The following is a 17412-nucleotide window of genomic DNA, read 5'->3' as shown; positions in this document are numbered from 1 at the left end:
TTGTTTTGATTTTGCAGTAAATTCAAATGTCAAAGGCTTGATTTTACAGCTGTGATATATCCTATATTCCAAATTTAGACAACAAAACAGTTTTATAATGATGGAAATACAAATATAAAACATACTTGAAGAAGATGAGTTCTTAAACAAAGTTTATTTCTAAAACCACTTGGACATTTCCATTTACAATATTTGCCAATCAAGGTAGTTTCATTGGGTGTAGATTTTTGTTGTTGGTCTAATGCCGATACCTCTTAATCTAGCCGAATGTATACAACGTAAAGTCATTAGACCAGCTCATGAAATTTTGTAATTCCAAAGTTGTATGCATATCCCAGGTTTGACGGTATTAAGATGACAGATTTTTGTTTGCATTATCTTTGGTGTTTTGTCTTCTTTTTCGCATATTTTCTGCTCATGTACACACACGTATTGTATATACTCACGCACACAAATTTCTTTGGGTGCGTTGGCAAAACGTCTATCAGCTTGATGGCAAATGAGACCTTTAATTATTTCGCCATGTTCTTTACCAAAACAAAAGCAACCTCCCCATGCGTTACGAAAATTTTGTTTGAGCTGCAAGCTGGGCATAAGAAATTTTTAGAGCGCGCAAGGGGAGTGTGCATCGGAACCAAAATAGTAAATTTCCACTTTTGCATAAAAAAAGTATCATACACTATCTATTCCCTTAAATCAAAGAAATTATTACATTTGTTTAAATTGCGGTCGGTATAATGTCACAATATCATTATGTGGTCACGGCACAGAAACCGACGGCTGTTGTGGCTTGCGTTACCGGTAAGAGGTCAACGAAAATAATGTCGATTCGTCAAAAAACAAACTTAATTTATAAATTTTCGTAACATTATTGCTAAATAGTTGTATGTTGATCCTGTTAATAGTTCCATAACTTTTTGTTCTCTTCCAGGAAATTTTACTTCGCCCACAGACCTCAATTTAATAATAGCCCGAAATAGTCAGTTGGAAATAGATTTGGTTACGCCAGAGGGTTTGCGTCCATTGAAGGAAGTAAACATCTATGGTCAAATTACAGTGATGAAACATTTTCGTCCCCAAGTAGGTTTTTGTTATGCTTTTCAGTTCGAAATGTAGTTGATTGGTGTTTGTTTCTCTTAACAGGATAGCAAAAAGGATCTATTGTTTATTCTTACTCATCGTTACAATGTAATGATATTGGAATGCCGCATGATTGGTGACCAGATCAGCGTCGTTACCAAAGCACATGGCAATGTTTCACATCAATACAGTCAAATTACCGATGGAGGTGTCATGGCTGTTATCGATCCCAAAGCACGTGTTATTGGTATGTGTCTGTATATGGGTTTATTTACCATTATACCATTGGACAAGGAGACAAGTGAATTGAAAGCAACAAACTTGAGGTAGGATGAAAATGAATTACAAAGGAGAGTTACATTAGCAATTATCCTAAATAAAATCCATGACACTTGTTGGTTATCAAGCTTCTGTTAATTTGTTTTGGAAAAATAGAAGAAAGTCTTTGAAATTTCTTTAAGGCTTTCAATATGTTTTTGTTGTTGCCGCATGTATATATCTAGAGGTGGCGATCCTCGTCTAGCTTCTATATAGCTTGTTCCAGTCCAAAGAACCGATCGCCGCAGGAAAATTATGGCAATTGGTTATTTAAAGTCGCCAATAACTCGCCTTGTCATATCGAGCATCATAGGCCCTCAGTATTTATGCATGAGTCGATGCTGCACGGCCTCTCACTGAGACTCTCTTCACGATACCGCTGATTGTCCGCGACTGCAATTGCAGTTACTCCATGCGGAGCATTCCAATATCCCTAATCTGTGAACGCGTCCAGTGTCTCGCAGCTAAGCTTCACGTGATAACAATGAACACCACACAGTTCCAGTCTGTACGGTATGTCCGTGAAGATAAATTTGAATATAAATTAGCCAAGACACACTCCTGACATTTTAACAGAGCTATGTTAAGTGATAAACAGAGCACTGTTAACTAATTTTCTTTTGTATTTTAAATAAAAAAATCATTTTTAGCATTTTCTCATCAAATATTTTCTAAAATCACTTGCTAAAGAACTTATCTATAACTATAAAATGCTTTATAATAGCTAAACCCTCATACCTCTATGCCAACAATATTTTTTGGAGACCTATATGACCCATTTTTAAAACGGCCATGCAGTGCACTCGTCATAGATAGGTGATACAAACTAATACCAGAATTAGCCCCTACCAAGAACTTTTAGAATCAGAAGTCTCCATATTCAAATTGTATTTCAGATCGGAGATATTTCGCCCCAAAAGTTATATTTGAATTTAACATAATGGCCCACTGTGCTGGACTGGTCATAGATAGGTGATACAAACTAATACCTGAATTAGCCCCTACTAAGTGCTTTTAGAATCAGAAGTCCCCATATTCAAATTGTATGTCAGATCGGAGATATTTTGCCCCAAAAGTTATATTTGAATTTAACATAATGGCCCATAGCCCATATCATAGGGATATGATATTGCTTTAAATATAAATATTAAATTTTTATTAATTTTTCTTTTTTTCCTATTAGAATGGACGAATTAAATGTTTACGATGTTGAATTTCTATATGGATGCATAAATCCAACAATTATTGTCATACACAAAGACAATGATGGTCGTCATGTAAAGACACATGAAATAAATTTGCGGGACAAGGAATTCATGAAGATTGCCTGGAAGCAAGATAATGTAGAAACAGAGGCTACCATGCTAATACCTGTACCAACACCTTTGGGTATGTAGCACGCACAAGAAAGAGAAAAATAGTTTGTAAATTTAAATATTTTGTTATTGGTTTATTTCAGGTGGTGCCATTGTTATTGGAAGAGAGTCGATTGTGTATCATGATGGCAGCAGTTACCTTGCCGTTGCTCCAGCTACATTTAAGGTAAGACAAATTGAATCTTCCACAAACTTTGACTACGTAAAATATGTAGGAATCATATTAAATTTATTTTAAACTCATGGGGGTACTGATTGCGTTGAATAATGACTGGCAAATAACATCAATCCTTTAGATTGAAACTGAGATTGCCCTCTCCCTAAACGGGCGTCCTACTTATAGAAAGCTGCGTCCTTATTACAAGTACACTGATATGATCTCCATGCTAATGCTTGTTGATGTTAGATCTGCTTAGTTCTAAGACAATTTGACCCTATTCGTCTTTAAGATCTGGTTGAGTTTGAGTTTTCCTAATACAGCTGTAGAACTGGATATCAAATCTAAGGCCACTGAAAGGAGCCATTGCGCGAAACGGTGGCATATTTTATTATCCCATTTGGCTGAACTACGCATATTATTCCGCTCAAGTAACCATGTTTTGCGATATCTCCAAGCTGGACGTATCGAAAAATTACTTCTCATAAGCATACATAAGAAAGAGTGCTCCCACGTTTAACATTAGCCCTAATTTTTACCGATTGTCGCTTTGGTATTTGCCCATAGTGGCCTAGAAGATGGGGTGGATTAATATCCTCACCCTCTTTTCAACCTAGCCTTAACTGCCGATTGTCGCCCCATATAAGCCGAGTTCGCTATAATTTGAATTGGGGAGTTATGTTAGCCTTTTATCTCGTTAGATTCCTCTTGATTAACTAGGCGGAGTACTTGACGGGGCACTCGATTACATGGAGGAAATGTGTCGACATGCCCTTAGTGTCTGCTTTGTTTTGTGGCGCATATAGAACGTGCCCTCCTAACACGCATTTCATTCTTTGCTTTTTACACTGCGACTCCGCAGAATGATTTTTGCTTAACCATTTAGACGACTAAAGCTCTCTCTGACCTGTTTGGGCAAGGAAACCTGTCTAAAACGGTGCTATGGAGGAAGCCACCAATCAGGTTCAGCTTTGACAACATGCAGTTATTCTCGACTATAAAGATGCAGATAATATTCTTAAAGGATCGCTAGCAAGTCCATTAAAGGTCAACAAGGTTCTTTTTGCTGTTACATCAGTGCTGCTGGCGAGTGTTTGATGACGTTGTTTCTAATTCTCAAAAAATGAAGTCTTCAACAACCCAACAACCTTCAGCATCACCCCACGCTTTATTTGCGCGTTTGTTGTTGGGCTCGCCAAGCTCCTGCAAGCTTGTTGCGGTTCGAAGGACCGATCGCCGCGGGAACAGGGTGGCCATTGGTTATTTAAAGGCGCCAATAACTCGCCTTGTCATATCGAGCTTCATAGGCATTCAGTATTTGTGCAAGAATCGGCGCCGCCCGACTTCTCACCGAAACTGCGCTCAATACTGCTGATTGTCCGCGACTGCCGTTGCAGCTACTCCGCATGTAGCATTCTACTATCCGAAAACTGTGGGCTCGCAGCTATGCTTCTCGTGACAGCAATGAAAAGCACACCGATCGGACTTCAATGTTCCAGCCTGTGTGGTGCTCACAGCTATCCCGTGCCGGGATTTGCGCGGTCATCGTAAAAGGCACTTCTCTTTCAAGTAGTTTTCAGGTTCGGTATCGTATTCAGGAATTTATTCCAGCTAGTTTGTTTGCCACCTCATCCGCCACTCCTTGTGCCGTCATCGTAGAAGGCTTCTACCTTTCAAGGAGCTGGAATAGGGGTGCAAAGACTTGAAAGCCTGAAAGACGTTACACCTCTTTCATGATGCTTGGGGTCAAACCAATACCTTGCTGATCTTGTCTTTTATTTCATCGCCACAAATTTGAAGTTATCCGCTACCAAATCTTCATCCACACTATTCACTCCATCGTCAGCGAAGATGCATGAGGAGTTGAATGTTGTTGTGGCCTAATCTTGACTTGAAGAGGTCTACCGCACTGCTGTCATTGGCTAAAACAGACGTCTCAGTCATTGTGTCCGTCATGACAGGTCACTGTCTAATCGGAAAACATGCTGTGAGGTCATCGAAGGAGAAGAGACTATAGAATACCTTCTTTGTGTGTGTCCCGCACTAGCACACAGAAGGAGTTCTACTTTAGGTTTTCATTCCTTTAAGAACCTGTCGAATTTAGCGGTGGGGAGCATTCGCAAGTTATTGGGCTTTTTTAAAGCGATCTGGATGGTTCAACGTTAGGAATAAGAAGGCATCTTTCTTCTTCTGTTCCTGTGGTATTACAATCGACGAAAACGTCTAGGTGAGTCTGATGGCAGACTGCCACTTAAACCTAATCTAACCTAACCTATATTCGCAAGTATCTACCTTTAATCTATTTGTCATCAAACCCAATTTAGAATAAATTCTTTCAGCTGAAGCAATGATTTATCCAAAGATTTTCTTAAGTTACTTACTTTGTGTCAAAATCTTTCAGCGCACTTAGTTTCAAAGAAATTTTGAAAAATTTCAAGCAAAATTTCTTCTGTGTAAGTTAGAAGGTATATATTCTTTGAGATGATTGACTTTGAAAACATTTTTTGAATTTATTTATAATTCCCAACACATAAAGGAGAAGACAATCAAATTTGGGGGTGATTACCCTTCTAGCATATCACTTACTTTGGCCAAGATTTATGTACATTTTTCACGGAATGTACTTTCCAAAAATAGTGTTTTAAAACTATCCACTGCTCAATAATTCTGGAGACAACAGCCTCAAATGGAAGCCATCTGATGTCCGAAAATCTAATTATTTTGTGCTCTGGAATTCCGAATATATTTTGAAGCGCCTTTAAATCCACTTGTCTACCTGAACTTCTAAAAAATTAAATATATTCTTTGGCAGTTTATCCATATTTTCCGGTACACAAAATGTCAAACACAACCAAGATAGAACATGTGTGGATTTTTTTTTAATTCTGTGGCAACAGCTATGTTTTTTCCACGCATAGATGAAGCATTGTCAGTCGCTAAGCCGACTGACAATGCTCTGAAATAGCGTTACAAAGAGTCTCGCCTTTTCCACTCTCTGGTTGCATAGTCGGAAAAACGTATCTTCTGTCTTACCAAGTTTCTCGTCAAATTGCTTCACAACAATAACCAAGCACTTGTCGCTAGAAATATCCGTCCTTTTATCAAGTATGAGACTAAAACGTTGTTTCTTCATTTAACGGACAACAGAAAGACGACCTTCTCTTCCAAGAAACTCTGCAATAACTGAAGTTATTGTTCGACCACAAGTAAGCTAATACAAATTTTATTACTTGAGTGAAACATATTCAAGCAAAATTTCTTCTGTGTAAGTTAGAAGGTATATATTCTTTGAGATGATTGACTTTGAAAACATTTATTGAATTTATTTATAATTCCCAACACATAAAGGAGAAGACAATCAAATTTGGGGGTGATTACCCTTCTAGCATATCACTTACTTTGGCCAAGATTTATGTACATTTTTCACGGAATGTACTTTCCAAAAATAGTGTTTTAAAACTATCCACTGCTCAATAATTCTGGAGACAACAGCCTCAAATGGAAGCCATCTGATGTCCGAAAATCTAATTATTTTGTGCTCTGGAATTCCGAATATATTTTGAAGCGCCTTTAAATCCACTTGTCTACCTGAACTTCTAAAAAATTAAATATATTCTTTGGCAGTTTATCCATATTTTCCGGTACACAAAATGTCAAACACAACCAAGATAGAACATGTGTGGATTTTTTTTTAATTCTGTGGCAACAGCTATGTTTTTTCCACGCATAGATGAAGCATTGTCAGTCGCTAAGCCGACTGACAATGCTCTGAAATAGCGTTACAAAGAGTCTTGCCTTTTCCACTCTCTGGTTGCATAGTCGGAAAAACGTATCTTCTGTCTTACCAAGTTTCTCGTCAAATTGCTTCACAACAATAACCAAGCACTTGTCGCTAGAAATATCAGTCCTTTTATCAAGTATGAGACTAAAACGTTGTTTCTTCATTTAACGGACAACAGAAAGACGACCTTCTCTTCCAAGAAACTCTGCAATAACTGAAGTTATTGTTCGACCACAAGTAAGCTAATACAAATTTTATTACTTGAGTGAAACATATTCATTATGCATTACTCACAGATTTGGGTAAAATTTAGTCGGAAAAATCGAAAAAGTGTTATCTATAGAATAATATAATTGGGTTTTACTAATATTTTTTTTCTGGAATTGCCAAATGTTATCGGAGGTCCGTGTTGCGTTTTGCAACGTTGTTGTTGCATATTAGAAATATAAATTTTTTTCATTTAGGTGTCGACGAAGATGATTTTTCTGGTTGGGTAAAAGTTGTTTGCAAGCAACGCAATATGGCCCAATCTGGACGATATTCAACAAAAAGGAGTGCCACTGTTTTAAATTTCATCCAAATAGGATGAAAAATGCTTCTTTTATGGGCTCAATACCATATATAGGGAGATCGGTCTATATGGCGGCTATATCCAAATATGGTCCGATCTGTACCACATGTGACAGATAGGGGTCTGTCAGAGCACACTGTGCCAAATTTCATGGAATTCGGGTGGTCGGTCTAAGGGCAGCTACAGAACTCACTGTGCCAAATTTCATCGAAATCGGACGAAAAATTACCAATTTATTGCCTCAAGACTTTAAGTCTGGAGATCGGTCTATGTAGCGGCTATATATAACTAAAATCTGACTTTATGAGATCAGAAGGTCAGGTTTATATACAAAGAATACGAAATTATCAAACATTGTTTGGGAATTTTTTTTATACCCAAGATATCTGCACAATTATAAATACCCAAAAAAGGAATTTATTGGGCATACTGTCCTATTCAAGTTTGATCGATCTGAAACTTGGCGTGCCGCTGAGCGATACCTCTTGTTGTTGTAGTAGCCACATTTGTACGTGAAGGAAGGGATCCTAGTCAAAACTTTTGTTGTTGCTGTTATAGTTATGTTTACATGTGAAGGTATTGATCGTCGTCAAGCTTCTGTAGGTTAGAAAGCTTGATCCGGTCAAACAAACGATCACCGCAGGAACTTGGTGGCCATTGCCTATTTATAGTCGCCAATAACTCATCTTTTCATAGCGAGCATCACAGGCTCTCAGTATTTAGGCAAGAGACGAGGCCCCCCGGTCTCCCACTAATTGCGTATACAGTTACTCCGGAACATTCTACTATCCGCAACCCATGCATACGCCTGGTAGCTCCCAGCTAAGCTTCTCGCGAAAAACTCAATGATAAGGGCACAGTGTTGCTCCGGTGGACAAAAATGCAAAAATCGAATATGAAATTTTTTACTAATCTTTTTAAAAATCCTTCAAATAAGATTAAAAAAATATTTACATTTGAGGTCACCCTTCAACTAATCATTGTGTCCGTCATGACAGATCACTGTCTTCGGAAAACATGCTGACAGACTGAAGGTTGCCAGCAACGACTTGCAGAAGCTGTGAGGAGATTGAAGAAGAAGAGACTATAGAACACCTTCTGTGGATGTGTTCCGCACTAGCAGTCAGAAGGAGTTCCCCTTTCTCATTTCTTTGAGAACCTGTCTGATTTAGCAGATGTGAACAATCGCAAGTTTTAACATGGCTGCCATACCAGCATTAGGAGGGGATAACCACCGCTGAAAAAGTTTTCAGATGTTGTCGCCAGGATTCGAACCCAAGCGTTTAGCGGACACTCTTACCTCTGCACAACGGTACCCTTTTAGGGCAATAACATTTAAAGCCCTTAAGTATTTCCTGTCTTGTATATCAAAAACGGGCACTATTTTACAAATCGTTTACGAAAGCGATTAGAACGGGTACTTCGAAGGGTTTTTCAACTGACAGACTACGTTATTCATTTTGTAATATATATTCCAATATATTTGTATTTATCTTACAGCATAGTACAATTAACTGTTATGCTCGAGTTGATAGTAAGGGTCAACGCTATTTATTGGGCAATATGTATGGCCAATTGTTTATGCTGTTCCTGGAAACAGCTGACAATGGAAAAGGATGTTCTTCTGTATGTGAAATCAAGGTAGAACTATTGGGTAAGTACTTAATGATTTTTTCAAAATAACTTACCACTATGGTGCCCACAAGGAACATATTCGGAAAATGTTTTGGTCTAATCAGCAAAAATGAAGTGCCCATCTTAATTACCAAAGAATTTTTAATAACAAATCCTTTAAATTGTATTCAAACTCAGGTGAAATTTCAACCCCCGAATGCATTACATATCTTGATAATGGCTTCCTTTTCATCGGATCGAAACATGGTGATTCGCAACTGGTACGCCTTAGCACAACACCTAATGAAAATGGATCGTATGTCATACCTATGGAGAATTTTACAAATTTGGCTCCAATATTGGATTTAGCTGTGGTTGATTTGGACCGCCAAGGTCAAGGGCAAATAATAACATGCTCGGGAACCTTCCAAAATGGCTCACTAAGAATTATAAGGTAAGTTAAAATCCACTTTTTGGCATGATTTGTGCTTTGATTTTCTACTGCTATACATTTTCAGAATTGGCATTGGTATTCAAGAACATGCTTGCATTGATTTGCCCGGCATTAAGGGTATGTGGTCGCTTAAAGTGGGCATCGATGATAGTAACTATGAAAATACCTTGGTCTTGGCATTTGTGGGACATACGCGTATATTGACCTTGACCGGCGAAGAGGTGGAAGAGACTGATATTCCCGGTTTCCTAAGCGATCAGCAGACGTTCCATTGTGCTAATGTGGATCATGATCAGGTAAGATTTTCAAATTTTGTTTGCCTTTTTTTATTATTGTTTTTTCTTTCTTTACTAGATTATACAAGTAACTCCCGTGACTGTGCGTCTCATCAAGAGCACCACCAAGAATCTGGTCTACGAATGGCAGCCAAGTGGTGGCAAACGTATTGGTGTGGTCTCATGCAATGCTCAACAAATTGTCATAGCCTCTGCCCGCGATGTCTTCTATTTGGAAATTGAAGATGAGAAATTGGTACAAGTTTCTCAAAAAACTTTGGAATATGAGGTGGCCTGTTTGGATATAACCCCACTGGGCGAAGGCAAAACACGTTCGAACCTTTTGGCCGTAGGCTTATGGACTGATATATCGGCTGTCGTTTTAACATTGCCAAATTTGGAAATATGTCATACGGAAAAACTGGGCGGAGAGATTATTCCTCGCTCGATTTTAATGACAACCTTTGAGGGCATTCATTATCTATTATGTGCTCTGGGCGATGGCTCAATGTTCTATTTTATTATGAGTGAAGAACGTGGCGCTTTGAGTGACAAGAAACGTGTTACGTTGGGTACACAACCCACAACTTTGAGAACATTTAAGTCCTTTGCCACCACAAATGTATTTGCCTGTTCGGATAGACCTACGGTTATATATTCGTCCAATCATAAATTGGTATTCTCCAATGTTAATCTTAAAGAGGTGAATCACATGTGCTCTTTGAATGCCCAAGCCTATCCAGACAGTTTGGCACTGGCTACAAAAAATTCTGTTATCATAGGCACAATCGATGAAATCCAAAAATTACACATACGCACTGTCCCATTGGGCGAAGGACCACGACGTATAGCCTACCAAGAGAGTTCTCAGACATTTGCCGTCGCCACCATGCGAATAGATGTGCAGGGCAGAGGTGGTCCCAAGCCAACAAGAGCCAGTGCTTCAACACAAGCTCAAAATATAACATATGCATCGAATATAGTGCCTAAACCGGGAGCTGGTAGTACATCGACCACTAATGCTGAAATTGGTCAAGAGCTTGAAATCAACAATCTCTTGATTATCGATCAAAATACCTTTGAGGTTTTACATGCCCATCAATTTATGCCCTTGGAATCGATTTTGTCTATAATGTCAGCACAACTGGGTGATGACCCCAACTCGTATTATGTTGTCTCAACTGCTTTGGTGTATCCCGATGAACCCGAGCCTAGTGTTGGCCGAATTATAATATTCCATTATCATGATGGTAAACTAACACAAGTGGCTGAAACTAAAATCGATGGCGGTTGTTATTCCATGGTAGAGTTTAATGGTAAAGTCTTGGCGGGCATCAATAGTTTTGTGCGACTCTACGAATGGACAAATGAAAAGGAATTACGTATGGAGTGTAATATACAAAAGAACATAACGGTATTGTGTTTGAAAGCCAAAGGTAAGATGAGAAAACAATGTTTGTGGATTTTATAAAGGATATTGCCCAGCTTAAGTCCATTAAATTCAATGCTGCTGTTCGAAAATAACAAAGAAAGAACTTTTAAGAAAAATTAGGCTATAGTGTGATGTTGTTAAAGTATTTCATGGGTTTCTGCGATCGCGATTTCTTCTCTGACGTGAGAGTTTCCACCAGATTTGTGAAATTGATTAAGGTGCTCTACAAACCCAGAAGTAAGGAGTACAGCTTAAAACTTCCATATTCCTCAAATCAAGCGATTCCATTATATGGTAGCTATGCCAAAACGTAGACTGATTGGCATATTTTCAATACTTGGCGAATGAACGTCCATGGTAGAAAAGATTCGCTTTGACCACTGTTTTTATATACGTACTATGTGAAAGATTAAAACCTAAAGTCAATAAGAGCCCTATCAATGTGGCTTTAGAGCTGGTAAATTCACCCTGGACCAGATATTCACACTGCGCCAAATCCTGGAAAAGACCCGAGAAGGACAAATCAACACCTACCATTTCTACAAAGACGTCTTTACCTTCAAAGGTATTTCAAGCCATGTCTGAGTTTGCAAAATTAATTAGACTCTGCAGGATGACACTTGCTGATACGCGTTCCTCAGTAAGAATAGGAAAGAATCTCTCCGAACCATTTAATACCAAACGAGGTTTCAGACAAGGAAACAGCCTATCGTGTGATCTCTTTACTATCCTGCCGAAGAAGATTATATGAGATGCAGATGTGAATAGAAATGGCACACTAATCACAAGAGAACACATGCTACTAGCCTATGCCGACGACATCGACATCATAGGTCGGAAGTAGTAACTGCTGCCTTTGAAAGAATCGAATAAGACGAAATGGATGGTTTTAACTCCCAAAACGCCTTGTACAACCGAGCAGATAAAGAAAATGGAGAAAGTTGGGAACTACAACTTTGAGATAGTCAGTAATTTTATCTACCTCTGCACCGCCGTAACCGAAACGAATGACACAAGTTTTGAGATAAAGCGAAGAATAATACTGGCAAATAGATGCTACTTTGGACTAAGTAAGCAGTTTAGAAACAAGGCTACCTCTCGACAGACGAAGATTACACTGTACAAGACACTGATACTACACGTGTTGTTATATGGTTCTGAGGCATGGGTACTTGTGAAAGCAGATGAACCAGTGCTTGGAGTATTTGAGAGAAAGATTCTTCGTAAAATATATGGAACAGTTTGTGTTAATGGAGAATATAGGCGAGATAGGAACCACGAGCTGTATGACGACGATAACATAGTTACACGCATTAAAATGCAACGGCAGCGTTGGCTAGGTCATGTTGTCCGAATGGATGAAGAAGCTCCAGCAAAGAAGTCTTTTGAAGGCAAACTCGGTGGTACACGTATTGTACGCACCGGATTGACCCTATGGAACCCTTCATCGGCGAGGGCTGCCGCCTCAGTATACGTGTTCGTTTTTTTTTCGTCAAGGGAGAGGCACATCCCGGAGTGCCTTCTCCGCACGCGTCTGGTCCGTGCCGGGATTGAGAAGAACCCCGGACCCAGGTTCTGTTCGGTATGCCGGAACCGCCTCCATCGTCGATCGGTGTCGATGAGGTGTAACCGGTGCATGGAGTGGGCAGATTTTCGATCTTGCTCTGACCTCACTTCATACTGGATATGTTGCAAGGTGCTGTGCGAACATAGCCAGCTGTGGGTCACAAGCGCCGTTGTCGTCGCCTTCTGCGTCCTCGTCGTCAGAGATTGTACAACGTGTGCATACCGCCGGTTTGTAGCTGTGTCCCAATTAATAGCCACGTTTACAAACCCTACATAAGTGGGTTAATATCTGGCCATAATCGTCTGGTTCTAGGGGACTTTAATGCGCATCACACTTCATGGCATTCTCCCCTAGATAACGACCAGCGTGGCCTAGTTTTGGCAGAGCAAATTCAAGGCTCCACGTTTTGCAATGTGAATGAGGATACCCCCACTAGGATTACGAGGAGGTGCAGCAACTCGCCAGACGTTTACATTGCATCCCCTGATCTCCTGCATCCCCGTATCCTGGCATGCCGTCATCTCTTTGGGGTCAGACCACCTCCCCATAATTCTCACTATCGACCGACCACCCAACTTCATAACCTCTGAGCGCCGGACGTTTATTAATCAGAAGAAGGCCGATTGGGCTGGCTTCAGATAGTATAACAATCGCCGCTTCAGTGAACTGCCACACCTCTCGGATGTGCTAGTTGCCGAGCGAAAATTCCGAGACATCATTAACGCAGCAGCCGGTCGGGTCAAGGATGAGAGCCATTCGCCGTATCCGTGGCCTCTGAGCCGATGGACAGCCATCATAATTTACCGTGGACGAAGTTACGAATGTCATCCATGGTGCCAAATCATCCAAGGCGTTGTGCCCCGACGGAATCTCTAATTAGATGTAGAGTACCCTACTACTGTCCTAAATCTGTCTTTGAACACTCTTATAGTTTCTGATGTCTGGAAAATGGGCAGAGTGATTCTGCTACCGAAGACTGGTAAGGATCCGAGTTCTCTCACCAGTAGCAAAGACGCTTAAGGCATTACTCCTCCCGAGCCTCGTAAGAGAATTTCGAAGACTCCATAGCACAACAACTGCTTTGCATGCCATCACCGCACACATTTGACTTCAATCAGCCCAGGCCATGTGATAGGGCGGTCCTCGTGGCACTGCACCGTTCGAAAGCATTCGACACGGTCGTCAGCCATGCCAAATTATTTGAGGACATCGCCAACACTTCCCTCCAGCCAGGCCTGAAACGTTGGGTCGCGAATTATCTGTATGGTCGCCAGTCATTTGTGGAACTTAGGGATAGGAAGTTGAAGCACCGTAGAGTGAAACGAAGTTCACAAAGGTGGGGTGATATTTCCGGCACTGTTTAACCCCTACCTATCCTTCATTCCATCATCAGATGGAGAGATATCTGCCACCAAATCTTCCGCTACATTGTTCACAACAAAATACTTGGTGTCACATTTGACAGAACTTACACATTCTCCCCACATGCCACAGCAATTTGCGATAAAGTCAAAAATAGAAACAAGGTCCTCAAGTCACTTGCTAGCAGCACTTGGAATGCAGACAAAGAAACCTTGTTGACCACGTACAAAGCAATTGACCGGTCTGTGGTATGTTATGCAGCGCCAGTGTGGTCTCGTCAGCTTTGTGATACGTAGTGGAATAATATTCAGATCTGTCAGAATGCCGCCCTCCGAACTGCGACGGGCTGTCTCCTCAATTCTCATGTAGACCACCTCCATCAATAGATAAAGATCCTACCATGGCGAAGACATGACTACGTGTTGTCTAAGCAATACCTTTTGGGCTGTTATCGCAGAGACCATCCAAATCATCATCTTGTAGATACATATCCACCGCCCAGAAGCCTTAAGGTAGATCTACATGATCTAGAGCGTGCGGTTCAGCGCTATAAGAGAGAACCTCTAGATCAAGCAGCATATCAAGCAGGTCTAAACAACATTCATGCAGACATGGTAGCAGATATGGTAAATGGCTACCGGGTGAATGTAGTTCTTGGAGAACGACCGCCTCCCATTGCACCTGAAGAAATTGACCTCTCCCGGCAAACGAGAGTAGTTCTGGCTCAATTACGTATTAGCAGATGCAGCCGCCTCAACTCCAACAGAGCAAGGATTGATGCCTACGCGCACGATGTATGTCCCGATTGTAACCAGGGACCGCACGACACACGTCACCTGTTTAACTGCACAGCCAGATCCACTCGACTCAGATCCAGATCCCTGTGGACGCACCCCATCTTAGTCGCAGAGTTCCTGGGTCTTGAAACTTAACAGAATCAAGCGGACGAAAGATAGAACACCAGGTGTCAGAGATTTTAGAATTAGCACAGAAGATTGAGGCGCTTAGAACGCTATTCTACGTTCGGCTGATAGAACAAATGTTCTGTCATAGCCAATTAAACAAACTGTTTTTATATTTATTTTTTCTTTTTCATAAAGTAGAATAATTTGTTTTTTGTTTTCTTTTATAGGTGATTTCATATTAATTGGGGACCTTATGCGCTCTATAACACTGTTGCAGCACAAACAAATGGAGGGAATTTTTATTGATATAGCTCGCGATAGTGATCCCAAATTTATGACAGCCATTGAAATTTTGGATGACGATACCTTCTTGGGTTCCGAGGATAATGGCAATCTCTTCGTATGCCAAAAAGATAGGTAAGTAAAACACAATGGAAAATTGCAAATTTAAGTCCTAACCAAGTCTAAATTTCCTAACTAATTGTAGTGCTGCTACGACCGATGAATTGCGCTCGGAACTTCTTGAAGTTGGCCGATTCCATTTGGGTGATTATGTGAATGTTTTTCGCCATGACTCACTGGTCATGCAAAATGTAGGCGAACGAACCACGCCCAACCAGGGTTGCGTATTGTATGGCACCGTTATGGGTGCCATTGGTATTGTTACACAAATACCTCAAGACTTTTATGAATTTCTCCACAGTCTGGAGGATCGGCTAACGAATGTCATCAAGTCTGTGGGTAAAATAGATCATGCATATTATCGTAGTTATCAGACCACACAAAAAACGGAACCTTGTGAAGGCTTTATTGATGGTGATCTAATAGAGAGTTTCTTAGATTTGAATCGGGATAAAATGAAGGAATGTGTACAGGGTTTAGAGGTAAGCTAATTTGATCCCTAGCATTTATAGCAGCACAGTCGCGCCAATTTGATGTACTTTGTATTTATATAGGTTACCATGAATGGAGAGAAAAAGGATGCCGATGTTGATGATGTCATAAAAATCGTTGAAGATCTTACAAGAATGCATTAAGCATGCGAGTGTTGATTCAACTCTAGTTATTTAGCTATGTAAACCGCGATGTTTTTTTTTTTTTGAATAATTATGATTTCCCTTTCCCCTTTTTTAGTTTCTACCAATTTATAGATCTTTATGCTAGGAATTGCCCTATTATTTTTACTTTCAACTGAACCAATGGGATTAAAAATAATTACAAATGATTTAGTTCAGAGTTAACGGCCTATTTTGCTTTAAGTTTCTTCGATTGATTCGATTGCCTAAGTTTTTGTTTGGTTTCAATACACAATGCTCTAATGGGTTGATTATGGATTGCAACTCAACTGGAGTTGCGTTGCCAGGTGATAAAACCTTGATATGAAAATTAGTTTAATGTTGGAAATTTTTGTTAAGTGCAGTCAATATGATGGTTTTGAACATTCACCTGGAAATTTTCACTACAAATTTGCCCGGCAAATCAAGCGAGCAAATCAAACGGCATATCAAGCAGATCTAGACAACATTCATGCAGACACGGTAGCAGATGCGGTAAATAGCTACCAGGTGAATGTAGTCCTTGGAGAACGACCACCTCCCGCGACCGTCTCAAGCAGACGAAAGATAGAACACAACAACAACGTTGGCAAAGCAACTGAAGTTGGGTTGCTAATCGACCCCTAATATTGTCTTATATACTGCGTTTATATAAATAAAATCGAATTATATTAATAATTTATAATTGAAAACTATTATCTATTATTAAATATTACTACAATATATTATTCTATCTATACTATTATAATTATAAAACCATTTTAAATGTGACCTTTAAAAAAGGTCTATTACAGTTCAATGTTCGAACACCTTACTTCTCTTACCGATAAAACGATAATAAAAATCTTTTGTTTTTGTGTTTTTGATGACCAATGTGAATATTTAATGTTTTTTTGTTTTGTTGATGGGCTTTTTTGGTCAGGTTGAGGATTTTTTAAATAAAACAAATCGTTTTCATTTTTTCTCTCGACGTTTCGTTGGTTATTTTTTCCAACTTCATCAGGACAGAGTTTATTGAAGTTCCTGTTTAAAGTATTCTTGTATAAAGTATATGTTTTGTATTGCTTAGTTTTTCCATTTAGACTTACGATTAATTTTACATCTTCGTTGAATTACTTATATTACTATAAAAACTGGACACCACGACACAGAAAATATAATAATATAAATAATTGCACTTTGAGGGAAGTATATAAAGTCTAAACTTATTACTAATATCACAGAACAGTCGTTTTCAAGTTATTGCAATGGAATACTGCAGCTTAGTGTTGTCTTTGTCTTCTTTGGTGTTTATCGACTCTTTAAGTATTTGTTGAATCCGTAGGCTCTCTAATGTGTATCGCTTGTTCTCTATTTTCTCTCTGTCAAGTACTCTTACTGTCTTAAAGTTTGCCGCATGTCCGCTCTCTTTTATATGTTGTGCTAGTGCTGTCGATTGTCTCCCTTTTCTTATGTCGGCTTCGTG

General features: G+C 39.6%; 1 protein-coding gene across 2 annotated transcripts; it reads left to right on the top strand.

Moving 5' to 3' along the window:
• The first annotated feature begins 588 nt into the window (after positions 1-588).
• Positions 589-16787, top strand: LOC106089454 (DNA damage-binding protein 1). Of its 2 annotated transcripts, XM_013255307.2 has the most exons (13): positions 589-801; positions 932-1080; positions 1144-1406; positions 2582-2787; positions 2858-2940; positions 8784-8937; positions 9096-9351; positions 9416-9647; positions 9706-11062; positions 15120-15309; positions 15380-15776; positions 15849-15967; positions 16027-16787. In XM_013255307.2, exons 1-12 carry the CDS (start codon positions 738-740, stop codon positions 15927-15929), a joined length of 3432 nt encoding a protein of 1143 aa, XP_013110761.1. In that variant the 5' UTR covers positions 589-737; the 3' UTR covers positions 15930-15967; positions 16027-16787. The 2 variants fall into 2 exon arrangements, with proteins under 2 accessions (XP_013110761.1, XP_013110760.1); XM_013255306.2 differs by having other exon boundaries at positions 15849-16787.
• Positions 16788-17412: the final 625 nt, after the last annotated feature.

Source organism: Stomoxys calcitrans, chromosome 2, assembly GCF_963082655.1.
Source record: "Stomoxys calcitrans chromosome 2, idStoCalc2.1, whole genome shotgun sequence".
In the NCBI taxonomy this organism is placed as follows: Eukaryota; Metazoa; Arthropoda; class Insecta; order Diptera; family Muscidae; genus Stomoxys; species Stomoxys calcitrans.
Note: the sequence above shows the minus strand (reverse complement) of the source record. Positions and strands in the feature narration are given on the sequence as shown.

Bases quoted from the DNA above. Each gene is read 5' to 3' on its own strand.
- LOC106089454 (XM_013255307.2), top strand. From the start codon at position 738: ATGTCACAATATCATTATGTGGTCACGGCACAGAAACCGACGGCTGTT. The intron at 1,407-2,581 runs GTAGGATGAAAA...TTTTCCTATTAG, and splicing joins TTGAAAGCAACAAACTTGAG to AATGGACGAATTAAATGTTT. The intron at 2,788-2,857 runs GTATGTAGCACG...GGTTTATTTCAG, and splicing joins ACCTGTACCAACACCTTTGG to GTGGTGCCATTGTTATTGGA.